Raw genomic sequence first — 26,244 nt, 5'->3', positions numbered from 1 at the left:
TGTTTATATGAATTGAACCTGCTTCTGATCAGGTTTTAGCTACCAGAACTGTTGCTATGACAACAACTCTCAGATCAGTTTTGAAGAACAAAACGATCCTAGATCGTGTCAAATCGTCAATATCCAAATCCAGCTAACTGAGTAATCCACGTACGAAGAACGGACCCCAGGGGTCCGTTCTTCGTACCTTGCTTAAATGATCTAAGATGATTTGGCAGATCCTGGATCTTTTAATCTTGATAACTGATCTCTCGCTAATTTGGTTCTTCAAACAAGTTCGCGAATCAGATTAGAATGTCTGGATGAACTGATCTGAGATCGCTGCGTGTGTTGTGAAGGACAGATCTATCGATCCTCGAAATCATGATCAGCAATGCAACGATTGGTTGACGTCACAGCAGCGTAATGACATCATCTGATTAATATTCAATTATCCATGTGAGCAAAATTACATCAAATTAGCAGTAAACGGCTTGTTAAATATGACACGCAATAACCTTCCACATTTGTTGTGCAGGCTTTACACTTTCATGTTTCAAGAGTATTCATCATGTATTTCAATGCAAATCAGTGTATTTAGTACTACATTTAGAGAAGATTTTCTTTATCATAGTAGCCGTTTTTTAATCGGTGTAAAGAATAACTGGTTGTTTACAAAAGCATTTTCATATTGGTAGGCGTCTGCAACTTTTGTAAAGCATCAAATCACTGACATATTAACTATCAAAACATGTTCATGACTGCATAAATGTATTATTGCTTTAAAAAAAGTGACATATTGTGCATTTCTATTATACACAATTTGTACTAAAGCGATCTAAAAAGTTCATATCAATAAGTTTTCTCTTTGCACCACCAGGTGGCAGTCTTTGTACTTTCATTTCAAGGGTGCAGATTGCATACGTTTTATTAATATGTATAACTTTATTTATTTTATGACTATAACTTTATATATATATAGTTAAAAATATGTACCATTTTCCCAAGTGTATATAACTTTTACTGTAAGAAAATATCAGAATTCGGAACATACTTTCTGTATTATCTTTGCTTGAACTGAGCCGATCTAATCCTGTTTATATGAATTAAACCTGCTCCCGATCAGGTTTGACCTAGCAGAACTGTTGCTATGACAACAACTCTCAGATCAGCTTTGAAGAACGAAACGATCCTGGATCGTGTCAAATCGTCAACATCCAAATCCAGCTAATTGAGTAATCCACGTACGAAGAACGGACCCCAGGGGACCGTTCTTCGTGACTCGCTTAAATGATCTAAGATTATTTGGCAGATTCTGGATCTTTTCATCTTGATAACTGATCTCTCGCTAATTTGGTTCTTCAAACAAGTTCGCGAATCAGAATAGAATGTCTGGATGAACTGATCTGAGATCGCTGCGTGTGTTGTGAAGGACAGATCTATCGATCCTCGAAATCATGATCAGCAATGCAACGATTGGCTGACGGCACAGCAGCGTAATGACATCATCTGATTAATATTCAATTATCCATGTGAGCAAAATTACATCAAATTAGCAGTAAACGGCTTGTTAAATATGACACGCAAGAACTTTCCACATTTGTTGTGAGCTGCAGGCTTTACACTTTCATGTGTCAAGACAAGTGTATTCTTCATGTATTTCAATGCAAGTCAATGTATTTAGTTCCACATTTAGAAAAGATTTTCTTTATAATAGTAGCCGTTTTTTAATCGGTGTAAAGAATAACTGGTTGTTTACAAAAGCATTTTCATATTGGTAAAGGTGTCTGCAACTTTTGTGAAGCATCAAATCACTGGCATATTAACTATCAAAACATGTTTATGACTGCATAAATGTATTATTGCTTTTAAAAAAAAGTCACATATTGTGCATTTCTATTATACACAATTTGTACTAAAGCGATCTAAAAAGTTCATATCAATAAGTTTTCTCTTTGCACCAGATGGCAGTCTTTGTATTTTCATTTCGGGGGTGCAGATTCCATACATTTTATTAATATGTATAACTTTATTTATTAATGACTATAACTTTATATATATATAGTTTAAAAATATGTACCATTTTCCCAAGTGTATATAACTTTTACTGTAAGAAAATATCAGAATTCGGAACATACTTTCTGTATTATCTTTGCTTGAACTGAGCCAATCTAATCCTGTTTATATGAATTGAACCTGCTCCCGATCAGGTTTGACCTAGCAGAACTGTTGCCATGACAACAACTCTCGGATCAGCTTTGAAGAACGAAACGATCCTGGATCGTATCAAATCGTCAATATCCAAATCCAGCTAACTGAGTAATCCACGTACGAAGAACGGACCCCAGCTCCATTCTTATTATTTTGAAAACATTATTAGAATGTTACATGTAAATGTTATATCAAAATTCAAAACAACCATTTTTTATTTTAAAAATGTTTGTTTTTGACATTTTAAAACATGAAAAATTTGTTTTCGACTTAATTGTTTAAAATATCTTTTTTAATTTATAAACAACATGTTTATTAGTCAGATATTAAAGGACAATTGAGTTCTGCCATTTAAAAAAAAACATTATTTTAAGTATTGTTACAGTATTATTGAGAGGTATGTTACATTTAATTGTTGTATATTTAAGAATTTTTTTATTAAAACATTTTTTTAATTTAGAAAGTTTTGAATGTTCTTTTCACATTTAAAACATGCAATGTGTCAACTTTTTATGTGAATGTGACTTTTTTATAAATGTTTATGTTAATGTTACATTTGAAGGTTTTCATACAAAAATAAAATTCACATAAGACAAAAACAGTAAATTCAAATGTTTTTTAAGATTAAAATATCCTTAAATAAATAAATTAATTGTGTTTTTCTTATGTGAACATTAGCAAAATGTTTGATTGTATCATTTTGTGAACATCATTATAATGTTTGGTCAACATTTTCATCTATGAAACCTTTTTTTATTTATTTATTTATTTTTTATTAAGGTTGGCCATAGAGAAGCAATCCATTCTTTATTTAAAATTTTTGAAATACTGTACATACTCATTCCCGCTCATACACTACGGACAATTTAGCCTACCCAATTCACCTCATACCGCATGTCTTTGGACTGTGGGGGAAACCGGAGCACCCAGAGGAAACCCACACGAACACAGGGAGAACATGCAAACTTCACACAGAAACACGATAGACCCAGCTGATGCTCGAACCAGCGACCTTCTTGCTGTGGGGCTACCTAGCATTTGTACCGAGCAATAGCATTTGTTTTTATCACAGCTCTTCCATTGAAAGTGGTTGAGCTCAAGTGCAAATAGCAATAGTGTCAGGAAGGGGTGGGTCTTGGGAGAAACTAGAGAGCATTTGATTGGTCAGAAGATTTGTTGGGAACCTGAAGCATGAGGTGACATAAAAAATTTTAAAATACTTCAACTATTTAGGTGAAAGTGACAAACTGCAAGCTTTGGATGTTTATATCTTACAATCGGAATTGTATGACTGTTTTGTAGCACTCTAGCTTATATATTTATCCTTAAGACTAACACTGACTTTACTGTCATGCCAATTTAACATATACTTTCATGATGCTATTTATACTGCACTATTGAACGTTTTGCTCATTTTGAGAACACCTTTCAATTGCCATTACTCTTTGTTTATAATTCATACAGAGGTGTAATAAAATATAATCTAGTCACCTGTATATATGAACTCTGATGCCGATGTTTGAAAGGATGTTTGGTCTTCAGTGAAAGAATTGCACTGTAATCTTTCTTTCTATATCGCTCACACATTCTCTCTCTTCTTTTCTCTCCTCTACCATTTTCAGGAGCGCCTGTTGCTGTCTGTCTTGCCGAGGCATGTTGCCATGGAGATGAAGGCTGACATCAACGCTAAAAAAGAAGACATGATGTTTCACAAGATCTACATCCAGAAGCACGACAATGTCAGGTGAGCATCACTGTCACACGTCAAACCATGCCAAGGGTTTCTTCTATTGGCCTGGCAAGGTAGAAAGTTTGATAGTTGTCAAATCTTGAAATCTTGAAGTCAGACTTGAAATCGTCAAGTCTGAAACAGCTTGAAAGTTATTGCTCTTGGTCCTGCCCACACTTGTCAGCGCTACCAAGCCGACCAATCACAAAGCTTGTGCTGTTCATCTGTTATGTGTTTATTGTTATGTACTGTAGTTACTAGATGCATCTGTTAGCTTTAATTTCATGGAAAACTGGTTGATTTTAAGCTTTTGTCATCTAATTTCATTTTCCGGGTTTAAAATAATTTTTGGGGTGGAAACAAAACCTGTGACGTAGCGCAAATCTGCTACTGGAGTGATGATGCGTCGATTTCTCATTATTATTTATAGCAGAGTTTTTTATTCTATGAGAAGACCCTGCATATTAATTATTTATGAGAGCATGTGCAAGCATGAAGGCAAGGCAGACCTGCCAAGCTGTGAGACCAAATGACTGGGTGAGACCGTGTCCGCGTACGGCAAAGCAGTATTTAGGCGTTCATGGAGAGTTGTAACGTTTGTCTGTTTCCATATTTGACGTAGCTTGTTGCATGTGATTCCCCGCGATTCTGTCAGGACTGATACAGCAAAGCTGTTGGTTTGCAGCAAGCATCTTTGTCGAGAGAGCTGTACTAGAATTGGAGAATCACAAACTTTGTCTTTTATCAGTTTAGTTCGTTACCATTCAGACACATCGTTTATATATGTGCTGCTATGTTTGTCTACTTTTAAAATCCTCCAGATTAATGGCAGGGTTAATAGTTGAAATAGACAGGGCAAGAGACCTGCTGCACTGCTGTCCTCTGTGTCTGCATTCAGACCCGGGTATTCAGGAGGAGAGTAGTCCTCCTTGTTTAGAGAGTTTACATGGTTATATTTATAATGATATAACAAATTGTGTTTATGTGTCTATGAAATTAGAAAAACAAATGTAGCAGGGCATTAAATCACTGTTTATTTCTTTGCATTTTAACTTTGTTAACTATAAAATTATGCATCTCCTTATGGTTTGTGTCTCATTTTGTGAGCCAACTGACAACAGTTGTTTGCTCCTCTCTTTTTCCATTGTTCAGCTGGCCATGCTCGCTCCTCTCTCTGCTCGCAGCACTCCACGCCCATCTCGGAGCATTTTTTGAGAAATTCTGAGGTGGACTTGAACCGAAAGAGGAGGCTTTCATAGCCCTTTGATGGGTGGTTGCTTTGTATTGGCCATGATCATCTGGGTGGTTGCTAGCCATTTGCTAGATTGATTTAAGAAATTTAGTCTCAGAAAAAAGTTTATGTAGGAAATCAGTATCCTACTCATTCAAACATGTTATTATTGAAGACCATTTGGAACCTCCTTTGACCATTAGCATTAGCCTTTAACTAAGCTATTCTGCTTTTATAATTTCTTGTTGCCCTGTGTTTCTTTCTTTTCTTATCTTGACTTTTTCTGTTGAGCTTTTTCTACTCCACCTCTGGCAACTGCTAATGGGAGCAGTGGGGCTTTTCTTTTGAAAGGTGGTCAGCTAATGATGGTGAGAGAGCCAATAGTTAATTATCAGTCACCACGCTAGTGCTAACCCTAGAAGATAGCGAAATGAAGCCATGATTCAATTAAAGTGCTCCACAGCGTCTGCTACTACACAGCCATAGTGAATGCAACAGCTCAAGTGATTCCCAATCTCAGCTACTTCTCCACCATAAAAAGATGAAACTATTGACCGTTTTGCTCACAGAATTTTCTTTGTTAAGTATAATGTGTCTCTATTAACTCTATTTTTTATCTATATTACAAAAGCATTTTATTACAGGAGCATGTGTGGTGATGCCATTGGCCCATGAACATTTTCTGCTTGTTCTCAAACTATTTCACTATTTTATGAGTGTAATCGTATCATTAAATTAAAACAGCTGTCATTACATAATTTATTGATATCTGGAAATTAAAAATGCAAAACAGGAAATAAATTAGGACCATTGTTATTGTTTACATTCATCAAAATGAATCTATAGCAGTGGTGCTCAACCCTGTTCCTGGAGATCAACCTTCCTGCAAAGTTCAACTCCAACACTGATCAAACACACCTGAACCAATTAATTAGGACCTGAACAGCACTTGATAATTACACACAGGTGTGTTTGATATGGCTTGCAACTGAAATCTGTAGGAAGGTCGCTCTCCAGGAACAGGGTTGGTCACCCCTGGTCTAAAGGCTCATTATAAAAAAAAAATTAAATGTAAAGCTTGACTTTTCTATTGATCTTTACTTTTCATCATTTTTAGTACACAATGTAACTACAAATTCAAGCTTTAAATAGGACAATTATCTAAATGCTAATGGTGCTAAGCTAAGCTAAAAGTGTTCCTAGCAGACCTGGAGATCAGCTAACTGGATTTAAAAATGATAAATCTCAAATGTTTAAAGTTGAGTGTTTCTCAAACAATAGAAGTACACAAGATAATTTTGTACGTAATTTTGTTTAATCTATTTCTGTCTCTCTCTCTCTCTTTCTCTCTCTCTGTGTCAGTATTCTGTTTGCAGACATCGAGGGATTCACTAGTCTGGCGTCTCAGTGCACTGCTCAGGAGCTGGTCATGACTCTAAACGAGCTGTTCGCCCGCTTTGACAAACTAGCATCGGTAAGAATGATTTATAACGCATGCTCCAAAGATGTTTTTCAGATGTTTTTGTGTTGCAGAATTATCTGCAAAATTAACTATTGTGATTCAAAGAAATCTATATTTGTGACCACAAAGCTTAAAATTAAGGGTCAAATAAAGTTCCAATTGAAGTTTCTAGCTTCTCAAGCTAATCAGATTCTAGCTAATCAAGTTTTTGATATATGTACTATATTAAATTTACAAAGATATAAAAAATAAAATACATTTTCAAATACAAATACAAGAAAATAAATACATTTTTTTGGGAACATAATCTTTGCTTAAAATTCTAATGTTTTTTGCCATAAAAGCAAAGGTCGATGGCCAGGGTCACATTTTTGTGATGCATAAAATATCGATGGTCATATCAGAAATCAAATCTGTTGCAAATATTTTAGACCCAATTACAACTTGTGATTGGATTTTTTAAAAACACATCTTAATATCAAGTGTAACTGAATTATTTATGATTTGTTTAAAATGCTTATTCATTTAGGATCCAAACAATTGACTGTTATTATGAGTGAGTCATTGAATTATTTGCTTGCATGATTGGCTCAAAAACAAGAATTTCATCAGGAACCTGAAAAATGATAGTTATAATAAGGGAGTCACTGAATTGTTTTCTTAAATGATTATTTTTAAAACAATAGTTCATTCAGGAACCTAATAGATGTCTTATAAGTGAGTCAATGAATCATTTGTTCAAGTGATTATTTTAAAAACATAAATTCATCAGGAACCTACAACCTACATCCAGGACTGTTATTCTTAGTAAGTTATTAAATTGTTCACTTGAATTATTGATTTGAAAACAATTTGAACCTATTAAGAACCTTCTATAATAGGAGAGTCATTGAATTAATCACTAAAATGATTTGTTTAAAACAATCATTTATTCAGTATTTGATCAAGTAACAGCATTTATGTATCATTTACTCAAATATTGAGTTGAACAGGGCTGTGTTGCTCTGAGGCCTACAGTGATTGATTCTGCTTCGACTTCATTTAAGATCGGGTTTTCGCCGTCATGTTTCCTCATAAAGCTTTTGTTTGTTGTCTTGAAGAGGCTTTATTGGTATTTGCGAGTGTAAATGTATCGCACAAACACCAGAAGTGATGGAAGTAACGCGTTATAAATAAACTTTACTGTCTACATATTTACTATTTATGAGACGTAACTAGTAACTATCAATAATTACTTTTTTAAAGCAATGTGTCTAACACTGCTAAGCAGATTGACCAGCCTCTTTTTACACCTGAGTGTGAACCTGTTTAAGCTATTATTAACTTCTCTCTTTCTGTGTGTGTGTGCAGGAGAACCACTGCTTGCGGATCAAGATTCTAGGGGATTGTTATTACTGTGTGTCTGGTTTGCCGGAGCCCAGAGCAGATCATGCTCACTGCTGTGTGGAGATGGGGGTCGACATGATCGAAGCCATTTCGTGAGTCTTGCTTAGCTCTCATCTACACACACAAAAAAGTGTATTATAGTTATATATAGTATTTTATAAAGTTTTCTCTTACATTAGAATGTGTATTTTTTAGATTAAAACCAATTTTTTACATAATTTTTTACCACGATATAATAACAAAATATAATAACATTTACTGTTCACTCTTTCTTTATATTGTATGTATTTCATTTTCACATAAATATATTCAGTTAAATGATCATAGAATATTATTGTATTTATATTCTTTCCTTTTGTCTTCTCAAAATGTTTCTGAAACATTAAAGACACTTCAAATCTTCAAATCTGATATCTGTAATATCAGAATTGTTGCCTAACCAACTAGTGCTCTATTTTAACGATATAGGTGCAAAGTCTAAAGCACATGGCTCAAAAGCTTTAGGGCATGTCCAAATCCACTTTTGCTTCTTTAAGGATGGAAAAAAATGGGAAAATTAAGCTTGCGATAGTCTGAAAATAGCAACACATCGGCGCCCCTAGATTTATTAAAGGTAAAATTAAAAAAAGAATTAAGCTGAATAAAGTAGATTATTATAGAAATACAGCTAGCTTGCCGGAAGCTGTAACTCTCACATAGTTGCCCACTGAAGCTAAGCAGGGCAGCACCCAAGCTGTACCTGGATGGGAGACTACATGGGAAAGCCAGGTTGCTGCTGGAAGTGCCCCAGTATATATTAATGGGGACTCTATACTGCCCAATGAGTGCCGTTTTTCAGATGAGACGTTAGACCGAGGTCCAATCCCAGGATGTCCTTCAAAAATAAGTAGGGGTCTAACCCCGGCTTTCTGGCCAAATTTACCCACTGGCTTCTGTCCATCATGTCCCCCTAACCATCCCCATATCGTAATTGGCTTCATCACTCTGTCTCCTCTCCACCAATCAGCTGGTGTGTGGGGTGCGGTCTGACACAATATGCATGCCGTCGCATCATCCAGGTGGATGCTGCACACTGGTAGTGAATAAGGAGATTGCTCATTACAGAAATTACAGAAATGTGTAAAGCACTTTAAGTGTTCAGAAAAACACTATATAATTGTAAGTAATTATTATTATTATTAGCTAAGAAAAAAGAGATGACAACGATTCAGATTTATTATCAAATAAGTGAAGTTTATTTATAAACTAATTTCGAGAGGATCACATGCTTATGATTAATCACAGATGCTCATGCATCAGCTCATAATTGATTCACCAATTAGATGATTCCTAACTCATTATAAATAACCCAAGGAGTTTTCCCTGGGTTTTCCAGTTTGCTCCCACAGTCCAAAAACAAATTGAACTTACCAAATTGATACAAAAGCCAAGCTCTTAGCAAGTGTACATCTTTCTTTAGCCATCCTATATCTGTCATTAGCCAGAAATAAGTCGGAGGAGTTCATCGAGATCTACCTGAGATCTACCTGTAAATGGGAGGGTGCCCAGGGCTCGAGGATCTCATAGGTCAGGGCTCTCTCCTGGGACAGCAGGCCAAGCAAGCTTTATTATCAATCATCAGCTAAGTGTGAACTTTTGAAATGGCCAGTGTAAAAACTCTATTATTTTGTAATAGTTATTTTTTTCATTAAAAACTAATTTTTTTAAACAATTCTAATAATTACATGATTGCTGCGAGGGTTGTTATTGTGAACTAAAATCATTACAATCTGTCAAAGTCTAGTAATATTTTGTTCATTGAAATAAAGCTAAAATTAAATAATAGAAAATATGGATATTAGATAAAAAAAACTTGAAATGTGGGCTTACCAACAAAAATATCCTAAATTATATTAAATTAAATTTGTTTTTATTGTTTTATTATTATTTATTATTTTTCAAAGCTAAATTAAACATGTAAAAATTTTATCTCATAGCAACAATTAAAACAATTAAAACAAAAAAGGTTGTTTTTAATAAAATTATTAAATTCATTTTTTTCTATTTAAATTCTAAAATTAATTAGAGTTTAAATAAATCATTGATAAGTTGTATAATTGTAAATATACAGTTGTAGCATCTGTGATTTTTGTGTTCCATGTTTACTGTTTTGGCTATAGTCTGGTGCGAGAGGTGACGGGGGTGAACGTGAACATGCGGGTGGGTATTCACAGCGGTCGTGTTCACTGTGGTGTTCTTGGATTGAGAAAATGGCAATTCGATGTGTGGTCCAACGACGTAACACTCGCCAACCACATGGAAGCTGGAGGCAAAGCTGGGTGCGGCACACACACACACAATCACACTTCATACAGCTAAAGTCAAAATGATTAGCCTTCCTTAAAATAATTTTTTTTGTTTAATCATGTTTAACAGAGCAAAGAATTTTCAAAGTATTTCTTAGAATATTTTTTCTTCTGGAGAAAGTCTTGTTTGTTCTATTTTGGCTAGAATAAAATATATATTTTTTTTTAATATCATTAGCAATATTTTAGTTCAGTTGTCTACAGAACAAACCACTGTTATACAATTACTTGCCTAGGTTGCTTTAATAACCTAGTTACTGTAAGTCAGGGGTCTCCAATCTTGGTCCTGAAGGGCCAGTGTCCCTGCAGGGTTTAGCTCCAACTTGCTTTAACACACCTGCCTGGATGTTTCAAGTATACCTAGTACAGGGGTGTCAAACTCAATTCCTGGAGAGCCGAAGCCCTGCACAGTTTAGTTCCAACCCTGCTCCAACACACTTACCTGTAGGTTTCAAACAAGCCTAAAGGACTCAATTAGTTTGATCAGGTGTGTTTAATTAGGGTTGGAACTAAACTGTGCAGAGCTGGGCCCTTTTGGAACTGAGTTTGACACCTGTGACCTAGTAAGACCTTAATTAGCTTGTTCAGGTGTGTTTATTAGGGTTGGAGCTAAGATCTGTAGGACACTGGCCCTCCAGGAACAAGTTTGGTGACCCCTGCTGAAAGCCTTTAAAATGCACTTGCAGTTAACATTTACATTTACATTTACATTTAGTCATTTAGCAGACGCTTTTATCCAAAGCGACTTACAAATGAGGACAAGGAAGCAATTTACACAACTAAGAGCAACAATGAATAAGTACTAAAGGCAAGTTTCAGGTCTGTAAAGTCTAAGAAGGGAAGTGTTAGTAGTTGTTTTTTTTTTTTTTTGTACAGTTAGTGTGATATTCAGAGGCAATTGCAGATTAGGAAGTGAAGTGGAGACTAAATAGTTGAGTTTTTAGTCGTTTCTTGAAAATAGCGAGTGACTCTGCTGTTCTGATGCAGTTAGGGAGTTCATTCCACCAACTGGGCAGATTGAGCGTTCGCGAAAGTGATTTTTTCCCTCTTTGGGATGGAACCACGAGGCGACGTTCATTCACAGAACGCAAGTTTCTGGAGGGCACATAGATCTGCAGAAGTGAGTGCAGATAAGAAGGTGCTAGGCCAGAAGTCACTTTGTAGGCAAACATCAGAGTTTTGAATTTGATGCGAGCAGCAACTGGCAGCCAGTGCAAACGGACTAGCAGCGGAGTGACATGTGCTCGTTTAGGTTCATTGAAGACAAGTTAAATACTAGTATCTTGAAAAATATTATGTACTGTCATTGTGGCAAAAAAAAAAATCAGTTAATAAAAATGAGTTATTAAACCTAATATGTTTAGAAATAGGTTAAAAAATCTTTTTTCCATTAAACAAAAATTGGGGGAAAATATACAGGCTAATAATTCAGGAGGGATACTAATTCTGAATTCACTAAAGCAACAACTGAACCTGCTGTCGGTTTTCAGGAGGATCCACATCACTAAAGCGACTCTACAGTACCTGAATGGAGACTATGAGGTGGAGCCGGGTTTCGGAGGGGAGAGAAACGCATACCTGAAGGAGAACAGCATTGAGACGTTCCTCGTGCTGGGCTGCAGTCAGAAGAGGGTCAGTCAGATTGAGTTCATGATCAAACATTTTAAAGATGCCCGTGCTTTAACCTTCTTCAAATTTCACTGCCTACACACGTCACTGCTATCAGTGAATATGTTCTTGTAGATATTTTCTGTTCTGCAAAACTTTTTTCTTTTTCACTTACTGTAATACCATTCAGATTTTTTTCAATTTAGTGTAATTGATTGAGGAAAGTATTTAATTAAATATTTGATTTAAAATTATTTCTTAAACCATTGGGAATCATTCATACACATTCAACCATTCTCATACACTACGGACAATTTAGCCTACTCAATTCACCTGTACCCCAATGTCTTTGGACTTGTAGGGGAAACCGGAGCACCTGGAGGAAACCTACGCAAACACAAGGAGTATATGCAAACTCCACACAGAAATGCCAACTGACCCAGTCGAGGCTCAAACCAGCAACCTTCTTGCTGTGAGGCGATTGTGCAACTCACTGCGCCACACAAGTATTTAATTAATTTTGAAATATTTAATAACATTTTTTTTTCAAATTAATTTAATAAATTACTATTTTTATATTGCATATCATCATTTTGAAAAATCTCATGATACATTTGTAACATAAAATTATGAACTAAAATCCCTTTTATTTAATTTATATTTTTTTCAAATTATTGGGTTTGTCTTTTGAGATTAGTTTCTTTTTATTTACCTCCTACTGTAGATTTTTGTCATGAATCTCTACCATCATATGTTTATATCTATCAAAGACTACCAAGAAAAGTCCTTTAAATCTTACTGCAAGAATTATGTCAAAATACTGTACTTCTCTGCTGTACTGTACTAATCATTTTTGTTATTATGGATATTTTTTGTTATTTTTTTATTATGGATATTTTTTTTTCTGCAAAACATTTATATCCTAAGCCAGGGGTGTCAAACTCAATTCCTGGAGGGCCGAAGCCCTGCACAGTTTAGTTCCAACCCTGCTCCAACACACTTACCTGTAGGTTTCAAACAAGCCTGAAGGACTCAATTAGTTTGATCAGGTGTGTTTAATTAGGGTTGGAACTAAACTGTGCAGAGCTGCGGCCCTTTTGGAACTGAGTTTGACACCTGTGCCCTAAGCGTTATATCGATCAGATTTTTTTAAATAAAATAAAAATGTAATTAACTTAGCAATATTTAATTTAAAAATATTTCTCAATTTGATTGAATAAATCACTATGATTTTATACTGCACAACTTAATTTTGAAAATGGCTGGATTCATTTAAGACATTTTAAGTTATAAATTTAAAATCCCTAATTTTTCAAATGTTTTTGTTTTTTCAAGTTATTGATTAGTCTTTTGAGTTTAGTTTTATTTTAGTTACCTAGTTAGACTTGGCAAGAACACATTTTAGTATCATAAATGCCATTTTTATTTATATTTAGGAAAGACTTCTATTGCATTATAGAAAATTTTGTTAAAATAATTAAAAGCATCATGTCAAAATACTGGGGGACGCAGTGGCACAGTAGGTAGTGCTGTTGCCTCAAAGCAAGAAGGTTGCTAGTTCGAGCCTCGGCTGGGTCAGTTGGTATTTCTGTGTGGAGTTTGCATGTTCTTCCTGTGTTCGTGTGGGTTTCCTCCGGGTGCTCTGGTTTCCCCCACAGTCTAAAGACATGCGGTACAGATTAATTGGGTGGGCTGAATTGTATGAGTGTGTATGGATGTGTCCCAGAGATGGGTTGCGGAAAAGCATCCGTGTAAAAAATGTGCTGGATAGGTTGGTGGTTTATTCCGCTGTGGTGACCCCAGATTAATAACTAAGCCGAAAAGAAAATGAATGAATGAATGTCAAAATACTGTACTTTTGATGAGGTCTCTAATGATGATTTAATGGTTATGTAACATAACATAAAAATCATTTTAATATTGGCACGTAATGTATATAATATATATATATATATATATATATATATATATATATATATATATATATATTTTTTTTTTTTTTTTTTTAATATATCTATATATATTTTTTTTAATGAAAACCAAGTTAGAATACTGTACAATACAATTTTTGTAAGTATATTCTGCCATAACATGAAAGTCATATTAATACCAATGCATCCTTAATTTTCTGTTTCAGAAAGACGAGAAGGCCATGATGGCCAAGATGCAGCGCACGAGGACCAACTCTAATGAAGCTCTGGTGCCGCGGTGGGTGCCCGACAGATCCTTCTCCAGGACCAAAGACTCCAAAGTCTTCAGACAGATGGTTAGAGCCACAGAAGCCATCCCACGCTCAATCTGACACCCGTTTCTACCTGTACATGAACACTGGTGTCCATTCAGATGTCCTGATTCTGATTCTTGAATTCTATTCTTGATTCAGTGCATAAAGATTTAAAATGCTATTGATATTACTAAAAAGTAATCAGTTCAAGCTTTTAAGGTTAATTAAAACAATTAATAGCATAGAACAGTGGTTCTCAAACTGTGGTACGCGTACCACTAGTGGTACGTGGGCTTCCTCCTAGTGGTACGCGGAGGAATCGCTGAATAATAAAAGAAACATTAACACTTTTAATCCTTTAATGTGTAATATACCATCGATGTGATCAGCATTGGCTGTTTTGTGAAGCGTACGACCACAACGTTGTGCTTAGAGTGTTTGTTTTAGTGCATTGTGTCATAAGCTGCTGAAAATCAGTTTCCGAAGTTTAAGAATTGATTCTGGAGCGTCATTTGACTGACATGAAAAGTAGCCAATCACAGTCGACCTTGTCTAGTTGCGTGAAATGTAAGGGCGGGACAAAGGCTTTCTGTGTTGCAGAGACAGAAAAAACAACTTAAAAACAAATGTTTTGTTGGAATAATGCTTCTCGGATGTTTTCACTATAGAGATGTCTAGCAGAGTAATTAAACCGCGGACATATTTCCTGCCTATTTGATGATCTACAAACACGTTTCGCTTTCCGACAGCCAGTCGACTCGCCTCTGACCTGTCACTCCTCTAAATACATTCTGAATGGCGGCGCGGGAATGAAGGTATTGCGCAATTACTCATTTCTGCAAATGCGGCGAGTGCTTTATTTTAACACTAGAGCGCATTCATGTACGCAAATCGCTAAAACAGATATGCGAGCTCTTAAATATGCTTTTTTTCAAATGGACTGGAAGTGCTCTCATGATCGCTTGTGTGCTCAGATTGAAAACAATCGCGATCTTTCCACTATTAAAGTAGACGTTATTTGTCTTTGCTCCTTGACTAAATTTAGTCAAAAGTATTCAAAGTTATCAAGTATTTAGAAATAGATTGATGCATGATCGATGACAATGCTAATGGTCTTCTTATTTGGCTGTGTTGTGAAGTGAAACTTACTTTTAGCAAAGGTGTAACTTTTTTATTTCATTACGACAAAAGAAGTATGCTGGAAATGTTTCTGGATGAGGTATTTGTGTGATTTACACATTTAGCTGTATTCTGATCTGTCTTAAAGCATTACAGGTCAAAGCAATCCATTGTTACTTATTGTTTATTTATCAACATTTACAATAAGGCTCTTAAAGCACTGCTTTAAGTGTAGTGTTTTCATATTTCAAATACCTCAAGTAAAATAAAGTCATTTGTTTTATTTTTTACTGACAGTGTACTTGTATTTTTTTTAAGTTTCTATTTTAGGTTAAGATTAAGTGTAAAATAAAATCTACATGTGATGGACAGCTATTTAAGAAACAAATTTGCCATATTGTAAAGAAAAATAGTGTAAAATATGTAAATAAAAGGCTAAATAAAAATATTTTTACCATATATTTTAATTTAACCTTTCAAAGCTTAAAAATACCTTTTTTAAAAAATGGGCAAAAAGTGTCTCTGGCCTTAAAGATTATTTGGTAGTTTTACCAGTGCTATTGAAAAAGATTAGTTGTCATGAAAGAAAAAATCGACCATACTTCCTTTTTTAGTGCAAATTCCTATACACGTAGCTTTGGGATTTAAGCAATCAAACCATTAAATCAGGTTTACACTTAAAAAAAGTGATTTCATAATGAAAATCTGATTTTTTTTTTTCAAAAGTAACCAACTAGTACTTTTTAAAAGAGTACTTTGTACTTTTACCTAATATTAGCATTATTTACTAAAAATGTTGGTATTTTAGCAGTGTAATAGTATTTTTACTTGAGTACAAAAAAGATTTCACAAGCATTTAGTGCAGGTTTATTATATTATTAATATATGATTAATAAATATTATTATTAATGTTTTTTATTTGTATCTATTCCTATGCAATGTTTTATGGGTTGCTGAGAATACATTTCAGGTCTTCAGTACATAGCATGTCAGTCTTGAAAAAAAAAAAAGGTGCTGGAATTGATTTTCATTAGGCTGTGCCTGTATAAACCCTGTCATATGTACATTTAACATTTATTTCAAGATTTGTCTGAAAGTGTAGGAATATGACATATAGCCTATATTTATAAGGTCCAAGCAGCATTTCCAGCTTTTTATGAATAGGCTACAATGAATACTTTAGATTTAAGTACAGCAGTTTTCTTTTTACTTTTTAAGAACAGTGCCATTTTTTTACGAACTTTTAAAAGCACATTTTAACTAAAATTTTTCTTTTATCTGCAAGCACAGTTAATGTTCAGACTATTTAAAATGTTTAAAGTGACTGATAATAATACATATTCTTAATAATAGGAAGTAATCTGCATCGTTTTTAAACTGTGCACACCTGTAGCTGCTTAACTAGGCCTATGACGCTATTTTTTAATACTGGTTAAAAAATAGCGTCGTAAGGTGGTACTTGGAGAGACGATTTATTTCTAAGGTGGTACTTGGTGAAAAAAGTTTGAGAACCACTGGCATAGAATAACTAGACATTAACATTGTTCTGAGCTGTAGTAGTTTATTAATCCTTTAATTAAACGCAAACCTGACAGAAACAAAATCAGCTGATGGAGTATACACTAACCTGCACACTTTTCAGTCACAAGATGGCACCAAACAGACAAAAATGTTGACAGAAACTAAACCAGCTGGTTCAAGCATAAACTAAACAACTTATTATTCATTCACTAGATGGCAGCAATCAGTCAAAAACTGCGGTATGACAGCCAAGCGGATACATACAGGGTGTTCGCAGGGTTTGTAAAAAAGTCTTAAATTTAATTAAATATTGACTTGTAGGTCTTAAATGATGTTAAACCGGTCCGAAATTTCAAATGTCTATGTAAAGCTGCCCAATCAGACCAACACCCATACAGTCACAAGCAATCCATCTAACAAAAAAACTCTATTTACAAGTATAGTTTAATTATCTTCTTCACAATAACATTGGTAAGTTCTTCATGTATTTATAGATCATATGTGTCTATAGAGTATTGTACATTTAGTTTATTATAGGTTTTAAAGCTTGTCAAAGAAATGTATATTGATAATAAGTATTTGCATGGTTTGCTTGTTTTGACACATTGAGTTTTTTATTAAAGTATTAAGTATTTAGAGTTTTTAATGAGACAAGTGAAAATCCTTATGGTTTAGCCTTGTTTAAGTCTGAAGTTTTATTCATAAGGGCCTTAAAATAGTCTTAAAAAGTCTTAAATTTGACTTGACCTGCAGAAACCCTGTACATATGAATGTGGATCTAAGTATATTTATGTGAACGTATTCACTGGGATACAGGGTGATTTAAAGTTCCTGGATGAGCCTATGTTATTCAGCAGTTGTTGTCTCAAAATAACATACTATAGATTGTCACAACTGACTAATTCAAATTAAGTATTCCAGCTGTGTAATACTGTAATTAATGCATAATGTATATGCAGCTGGTTTTCACACTATGAATCAGGTTTAAATAAGACTGAAGGGCCTTATTCTGGGAAGCAACTTGCTAAATGTACATTATCCTGCTTATTACATTGGAGGATGATTTAATCAAAACTAAAAAAACAGACACAAAACATTGATCTGAGCTGTAGTTACTAGCTCTAATTAAACGTAAAGCTGACAGAAAGCAAGAAAGTAGGCTGAATGAAGCCTAACCTAACCAACATATGATTATATTCAGTTATTCAGTCACAAAATTTCCCAGACAGTCAAAGAACACACAACATAACAATTTCAATGGACGTCAGTATGTCCTGAAAAATCCACACTTTTTAAAGGAGTAGTTCACACATAAATTTTAATTCTGTTATTATTTACTTATACTATCGTTGTTTCAGTCTACTTCAGAAGCCAAATTAAGATGCTTTAGATGAAATCTAAGAGCTCTCTGGATTTGTGTCTGAAGATAAACAAAGGTCCCAGGTCATTGAAGACATGAGAGTGAATAATTAATAATAATATATTCATCTTTGAGTGAAAAAAAACATTTATCTACAAATCTAACCCTCCTACACTAATTTCAGATCTTTATAGTAATTGCTGACTGACAAGTGTTGCTTCTCTTCACACAGGGCATTGATGAAACCTCCAGCAAAGACAAGTGAGTGTATTGTTTATTCTTTTTTTTTTTTTTTAAGGGCTTCATATTATGCTCCTTAAACTGTTGTTCTGCTCTTAAATGCAGCCGTGGTGCTCAGGAGGCGTTGAACCCCGAGGATGAGGTCGATGAGTTTTTGGGTCGTGCCATCGACGCTCGCAGTATTGACCAGCTCCGCAAAGACCATGTCAAGAAGTTCCTCCTCACCTTCCAAACCTCCAGCCTGGAGAAGAAGGTCAGACTCAGAGACGCTGGCTGTCCTCCAGCTTCCCATTCAGATCTTTACACCCTTGCCAGATTTATTTAGTAGAGCTGATCGTCTAGTTCAGGGGTGTCCAAACTCGGTCCTGGAGGGCCGGTGTCCTGCATATTGTAGCTCCAACTTCCTTTAACACGCCTCCTTGGAAGTTTCTAGTATACCTAGAAAGAGCTTGATTAGCTGGTTCAGCTGTATTTAATTGGGGTTGGAACTAAAATATGCAGGTCACCGGCCCTCCAGGACAGAGTTTGGACACCCCTGGTCTAGCTGATAAACCAGACAGATGAGATCATGTGGGGGTATTGCCCTACACTTTCTTGATGGGATACAAAAATGCAGAAAAGTGGAAGACTGAATTCTTTAGAGTTGTCTTTGGAGACATTTTAGCCAGTTCAGTAAGGATTTTCAGGGTAGTTGTTAACAGTAGAAGCGCCGCGAGTCGTTCATACCTAAAACTGCCAATGTGGGTCAATTTTACTCACGCGCGAATTCTGTTTAGACATGGCTCAAAATCATATTAGACAGTTCATTCTGCTGTGGTGATCCCTGATAAATTAAGGGAGACTAAGTTGAAGGAAAATGAATGAAAATCATATTATTTCACTGTATTATGCTACTGCATTACCTAAGGAGTCTAAGGAGTATTATAACTTGTCATGAACTATATTTTTTTCCTGTTTAGTTTGAGGCTTTTGGAACAGTAGGCTATAAGCTAAACAAGTCAGCACTGACAACAATAATTAGAAGTAAATACATGTTTTGCTGATGTAATATTTTAAATTAAATATTAAATATTAAGATGCAATTTAAATAACTGAAGTAGCCTATAGACAATAATGAATAATAGTAATTTATCACAATAAATAAAGCCTATGTATGATGCGATGACAAATCTAAATGCACCCCTGCACCTGGGCTAATTTTTCATTTACATTTAGTGATTTAGCAGAGTCTTTTGTCCAAAGCAACTTACAATTAAGGAATTTAGCAATTCAACAAGTAGAGGCAATACACACAAGGACCTGTTAGTGCATAGCTGCATGAAAGTCCACTTAAAGGTGTCACTGTGGATGAAAATATCCTTGAGGTTTGGGATTTCATAAAGTGCATTGCAAAAAACTTTCAACCTTACCTAACCTTACCTGTATTAAGCATTTCACTAGAATTTCTGGCAACATAGGGCAACAGGCGCTTTCTATTGATCATAAACAGATCGTAACAAACCATGAATGCTTGTCTTGCAATAACTCTGCAGTACACATGATCTCTGACATTTTCTTTCTGTTAAGCAAGTCAAGACGTTCCCTTATTGAGTCGATCTAAACATTACTGTATGTCTGAAGGAGCTATGAAACTCGGCTGGGATAATGTAGAGCCTTTTGAATCTTCACTAAGGCCCAGTCCCAAATCTACCCCATAGACCTTCCCCCAAGGTCAAGGTTGTTTTTGTACGTTTACATTTATAAATATGGCCAGCGTACAGTTGGACAATGCACAGTACAGTTACAATCTTATTGCCACATTAGATCAGCATGACATGATATATGCCTTCAGTGATTTCCTAAAGATAAATATCAAAAAAATGCAAGTGGAATAACTACAGCAGTCGCAATCATCTAATCTCATATGAAGCAAGAGATCTCAATGACATACTGTATGATGACGTGTGCAGGTGCTGTAGTGCTGTCCCAATTCTTAGGAGTAAAATTTCAAGCCCTTCCTCTTCACATTCTGTTTGAAGGGCCATGGGGAAGGGGTATGGGCTGGGCTGGATATTAACTATTTTGATCAACAGCCACTGTGGCTAGTAGATTTCCAACATTACTAGCCACTCACCATTTTCACTAGCTGAAATTTTATAGTTGGGAAAATATATTTTATACACATAAATATGACTTTTACATGCTAAAATTACTTGTTTTAGATTTTGCGTTATCTCCACATGCATCCTCATTCATTGCACTTTTTGTGCGTCGTGTATGGGCCTGCTCAATAATCATGAGCAAATGGGTCATGGTTTCATAGTACTACAATTAGTTTTTATTTCACATAATTTTCAGAGCTCAAAATGAAGGATTTACCAAATCTTTCTCTGACCACACCAAGCATAAACAATTAATTATTTATTAGCCACAATTTTTAAATGTGTCAAAACAAGCAAAAAATAGCTGTATACTATACTTTTTATCTAACAAAACATATGCACAGTAATCTGTCCTGGCTAAAGGTCCCAGATCACCAGTTAACTACACATAAATGTGGAGTTAATCTCCCATTAAAGCAATTTCGTTTAAAAAAATGATAATTAAACCATATTAACATAAAACAGAAACATAAAACATACCGTATGATATGAATGAAAGGATGATCACACACAAACGGTTAAGGATAGACCCAAAAATAATGTGTTCAAAGAATAAAGCAACCGGTGTTCCTCTCAATCGGTATTTACCTGCTTTCTATTGCTCATGTGAAGGCAATTATTTTTGTCAGTCGTGTTGCTTCTCTATTTTCAGATAGCCTTTGCATGCATATTGGACCATCCTTATTGTTGAACCCTGCTTTGAAGAATTATTATTTGGGAAAATTATTTTCAACCAGCCAAAGTGGATAGTGAGATTGTCTGTCTTACCTGCCACCGCTGAAATCTACCCGCATTTGGTGGGTTGGCAGGTGTTAATGTTTAGCCCTGGGTATGGGTATAAAAAAATTTTGGATTAGGAATAAAACTGCAAGTTTACATGGATGCACCCCTATTGACGTGCCATCGATAGTTCTTTAAATGGTTTTATTACCGTTCAGTTTTGAGGGTTTTTTACAATTCTGTTGTTTTTTTTTTATCGAAAACATTTTTATTTGTGTGAAAATGTTTGCACATTAAGAATCATTTGCTCATTTAAGAAAACTGTATTGGTCCCCTAAAGTTGTTAAGGGAAATTGGTTACTTAGGACTTTGTAGCAATGGTTGAAGGAACAATTTTGACAATTTTGACAAAATTGGGTTGCAAAAACTCTTTTTGTTCTTGCAACCCAAGTTTTACTAAAGGAACCCTTAATGTTTAAACTAAGGGGTTTCTTAGCTTAAAGACTTTCATGCAAATGGGTCTAGAGAATTAAGTGCTAGAGTAAGGAGGGGGAGTATTTTTTTATAGAGAGAAGATTGTTTCTACAGGGTGTTTGTCAAGCCCACTCACCTCTGTGGAGCACACTTCATTAATAATCAATCGTTTTTTTTTTTTTTTTTTTAGATCATTCATTATTTATTTATTTAGTCTTATAATTTTATAGTTTAAAAAAAGAGAACAACACCAACAAAGTTTGAACATGATCGTGCGTTGTGTCTCGGAGGCTGATGAGCTGTCCGATAAGCCATAAGATGCTGATGCTACACATAACTTATTTCCCCACCGTAAGACTGTCCATCTTTCATTGTATTTTAGGGTTTTAATACCTCTACAAATTGCCTTCTTTTACTCTTTGTGACTTTATGTATTTATTATAAACACTAATTCAGTGAGTGAAAGTGAAAGGCACTTGTGGGGGAAACAAGAGCATCCGGAGGAACCCACACGAACATGGGGAGAACATGAAAACTCCAGACAGAAACACCAACTAACCCAGCCGAGGCTTGAACCAGTGACCTTTTTGCTGTGAGGCGGCAGTGCTAACCACAGAGCCACCGCGTCACTCCGTTTTTGGATCTGGTTTTGTCTAAACATCTGTGTAACATTTTAAACAAGACAAATTTAGTTAAAATCAAAGACTGGTGGGGTTAAATGTTTTATTGAAGGTCTGTTATGTACATTTGAAAAGAATGTGACGTGTAAAAATTACACCGTGGCGATTTTATAGTTATTCACCAATATTTTATTTTACATTTGTTTTTGGTTAATCAGGAAAAATTTCTAAGCAAAAAAAAGTTTTTGGAATTCTGGTTAGTCTATTATTAGTTTAACATTCTCATAACTGAAATGAAAGCTATCCTCCACACACCTTTCTGGTTGCAAAATAAACCTGCTTCAGGGTCATCTTAGCAATCAAAAATATCTTACAGCATTTATGTTTGTCACAGATTTGTCAGTTCTGACATCTTTTCTTGTCTGTTTTCTAGTATGCTAAGAAGGTTGATGATCGTTTTGGTGGTTACGTGGCCTGTACGCTCCTGGTCTTCTGTTTCATCTCTTTTATCCAGATCGTCGTATTCCCTCAGTGAGTGATCAGCATACACTTACCCAAACACACACACACACTCAAACACAAACCTGTTTGTTTGGTGATTTGTGGAGAATTCTCCTTTTTTTAAATTGTTTTTGTTTCCATTGTTTTTATACTGTACAAATCGTATTTTTTATCACCCTACCACAATCCCATCCCTAAAACCTTCCCTCACTGGAAACTGGGTGCAGTTTTACTTTCTGAAAAATTATTTATAAGCCTTTTAAAAAAATGGGGGCATGGACAATGTCTTCATAATTCATATGCGTAATACCTAATATGTCATAAATACACACACATGTTCATATAGATACACTAACAAACAAAAACAAACACACAACTCTTAAACTAATCTAATCTTAAACGTAATGGATAAGTTTGTGGACTCCTAAAGGTACCGTCATATTTATATTGCTCTGAAAAAATTGCTTTTGTTTCAGTGGCCACATACACATTGTATTTATATTCAGCTGTCAGTTCACCTTTTAGTCATTAATCCTGTTCTGCAAACACACAGTTCCTTATTTACAGGAGTAAAAGCATTCTACGACTAATAAGTGAACATGGCTCTCCAATCCCACTTTTTACGAACCAGCCTTTCCAAAAATAAATAAATACACAGTGCATTTAAATGGTTTAAATCAGTGGTTCTCAAACTGTGGTACTAGTTTGGTACTAGTGGTACGAGTGCTTTATTTTAACACGAGAGCTCATTCATGTACGCAAATCGCAAAAAAGATATGCAAGCTCTTATATGGGCTTTTTTTCAAATGAACTGCAAGTTCTCTCATGATTGCGTGTGTGCTCAGATTGAATACAATCACGATCTGTTCACTATTAAAGTAGACATTATTTATCTTTGCTTCTTGACTAAATTTAGTCAAAAGTATTCAAAGTTATCAAGTATTTAGAATTAGATTGATGCATGATCGATGACAATGCTATTGGTCTTCTTATTTGGCTGTATTGTGAGGTGAAACTTACTTTTAGCAAAGGTGGAACTTTTTTTATTTCTTTACGACAAAATAATTATGCTGGAAATGTTTCTGGATGAGGTATTTGGGCGATTTATACATTTAGCTGTATTCTGATCTGTCTTAAAGCATTACAGGTCAAAGCAATATGTTGTTACTTATGTTTATCAAAATTAACAATAAGGCTCTTAAAGCACTGCTTTAGTAAATGTATTTTTGTCATAATGAAGTCATTTGTTTTATTTTTTACTGACAGTGTACTTGTGTTTTTTGTAAAGTTTGTATTTTAGTTAGATCAAGTAGGATCAAGTAAAAAAAAAATATCTACATGTGATGTACAGATATTTATGGAACAAATTTGCCATATTGTAAAGAAAAATAGTGTAAAATATGTAAACAAAAGGCTAAATTTAAATCTTTTCATCATATACTTTAATTATACCTTTCAAAGCTTGAAAATATTGTTTAAAAAATGGGCAAAAAGTGTCTCTATGGCATGAGATTATGTGGTAGTTTTGCCAGTGCTATTGAAAAAGATTAATTGTCATGAAAGGAAAAATCGATCATACTTCCTTTGTTAGTGCAAATTCCTATACATGTAGGTTCAGGATTTAAGCAATTAAACCATTCAATCAGGTTTACACTTAAAAAAAAGTGATTTCATAATGAAAATCTGATTTTTTTTTTTTTCAAAAGTTACCAACTAGTACTTTTTAAAAGAGTACTTTGTACTTTTACCTAATATTAGTATTATTTAATAAAATTTCTGTTATTTTAGTAGTGTAATAGTATTTTTACTTGAGTACAAAAAATATTTCACAAGCATTTAGTGCAGGTTTATTATATTATTATTATAGGATTAATAAATATTATTATTAATGGTTTTTATTTGTATCAATTCCTATGCAATGTTTTATGGGTTGCTGAGAATACATTTCAGGTCTTCAATACATAGCATGTCAGTCTTAAAAATAAAAAAATAGGTGCTGGAAAAAGTACTTAAAATTCCTTGATTTTCATTAGGCTGTGCCTGTATGAACCCTGTTATATGTACATTTTAACATATATTTTTAAGATTTGTCATAAAGTGTATGAATATGACATATAGCCTATATTTATGAGGTCCAAGCAATATTTCCAGCTTTTGATGAATAGGCTACTATGAATACTTTAGATTTAAGTACAGCAGTTTTCTTTTTACTTTTTAAGAACAGTGCCATTTTTTAATGAACTTTTAAAAGCACATTTTAATTTAAAAATTATTTTTTTTTACCTGCAAGCACAGTTAATGTTCAAACCATTTAAAATGTTTAAAGTGACTGACAATAATACATATTCTTAGTAATAGGAATTCATTTGCCTCTTTTTTAAACTGTGCACAGCTGTAGCTGCTAAATTAGGCTTACGACGCTATTTTTTAATACTGGTCATTATGGTGGTACTTGGAGAGACAATTTTTTTCTAGGGCGGTACTTGGTGAAAAAAGTTTGAGAACCACTGGTTTAAATTATGAATTATTACTAGGGTCAGACAGAATCTGTGACTTTTTTTTGCTATTTCTGCTGAGAATTTTGTAAAAAATCTGCGGATTTATGCTGAATTATTTTAGGAGTATCATAACTACAAACTTAATACATAAAATAAAAATAATACATTTTTAACTTTTATTTAATGTGTACAATGCAAATTCAATTAGATTCACTTATTTGGTAAACAAAGCAAGTCTCTCATTTATTAAATCTACTTAAAGACAGAAAATATGACTTTACAAACTGTTTAACTTTTTGTAAATAAATCATATGAACATTTTAATATTACTATTATTAAATAACAGTTATATTAGTGAAATTAATTTAAAAACTGAATAAAAATAATAATGTCAGAATAAAAGTCTCCTCTCGAATGAGCCTTTGCAACAAATTAAATGCTTAAGTTTATTTAACAGAATTTATTGTAATTACATTACAACATCGATGCTGTAAAAACAACCTTGTGAAACGTTCGAGGTTACTAAAGTAACCCTTCGTTCCCCGAGGAGGGGAACGGAAGCACTATAAGTGGATTTGATTGTAAAATCCACGCATTGGGAGGTTCGGTTCAGAAGCTACTCGTCTGAAAGAGTATTGAACGGGCCAATTAAGAATGAATTGGCAGCGCAAGCCTGCGCAGGTGAGCGGCATAAGCAATCAACTGAGTATATAAGCTCACCTGGCGCCAGCAGACGCTATCCTTTTTAAGCTGAAGAGACTTTCAACAGCTAAGGGACAGTCATTATGGCGACGGAGTATAGTGCTTCCGTTCCCCTCCTCGGGGAACGAAGGGTTACTTTAGTAACCTCGAACGTTCCCCTTCGGGGGGAACTT

At 34.6% G+C, this 26,244-nt stretch overlaps 1 protein-coding gene across 3 annotated transcripts in view; it reads left to right on the top strand.

Moving 5' to 3' along the window:
- Nucleotides 1–26,244, top strand: part of adcy6a (adenylate cyclase 6a) — a 137,835-nt gene that overhangs the window by 75,324 nt on the left and 36,267 nt on the right. For 2 of the 3 annotated variants that reach the window (XM_087306681.1, XM_087306682.1), the window contains 9 exons: nucleotides 3,813–3,934; nucleotides 6,513–6,624; nucleotides 7,963–8,090; nucleotides 10,158–10,316; nucleotides 11,834–11,975; nucleotides 14,089–14,217; nucleotides 18,408–18,436; nucleotides 18,521–18,668; nucleotides 22,804–22,901. In XM_087306681.1, the coding sequence (XP_087162807.1) occupies nucleotides 3,813–3,934; nucleotides 6,513–6,624; nucleotides 7,963–8,090; nucleotides 10,158–10,316; nucleotides 11,834–11,975; nucleotides 14,089–14,217; nucleotides 18,408–18,436; nucleotides 18,521–18,668; nucleotides 22,804–22,901 (1,067 nt within the window). Of the gene's footprint in view, nucleotides 1–3,812; nucleotides 3,935–6,512; nucleotides 6,625–7,962; nucleotides 8,091–10,157; nucleotides 10,317–11,833; nucleotides 11,976–14,088; nucleotides 14,425–16,817; nucleotides 18,437–18,520; nucleotides 18,669–22,803; nucleotides 22,902–26,244 lie in introns of those variants that run through there. The other variant, XR_015523279.1, reaches the window with a different exon arrangement.

Source organism: Danio rerio, chromosome 23 (assembly GCF_052040795.2).
Source record: "Danio rerio strain M-AB ecotype USA chromosome 23, GRCz13ab, whole genome shotgun sequence".
In the NCBI taxonomy this organism is placed as follows: domain Eukaryota; kingdom Metazoa; phylum Chordata; class Actinopteri; order Cypriniformes; family Danionidae; genus Danio; species Danio rerio.
Note: the sequence above shows the minus strand (reverse complement) of the source record. Positions and strands in the feature narration are given on the sequence as shown.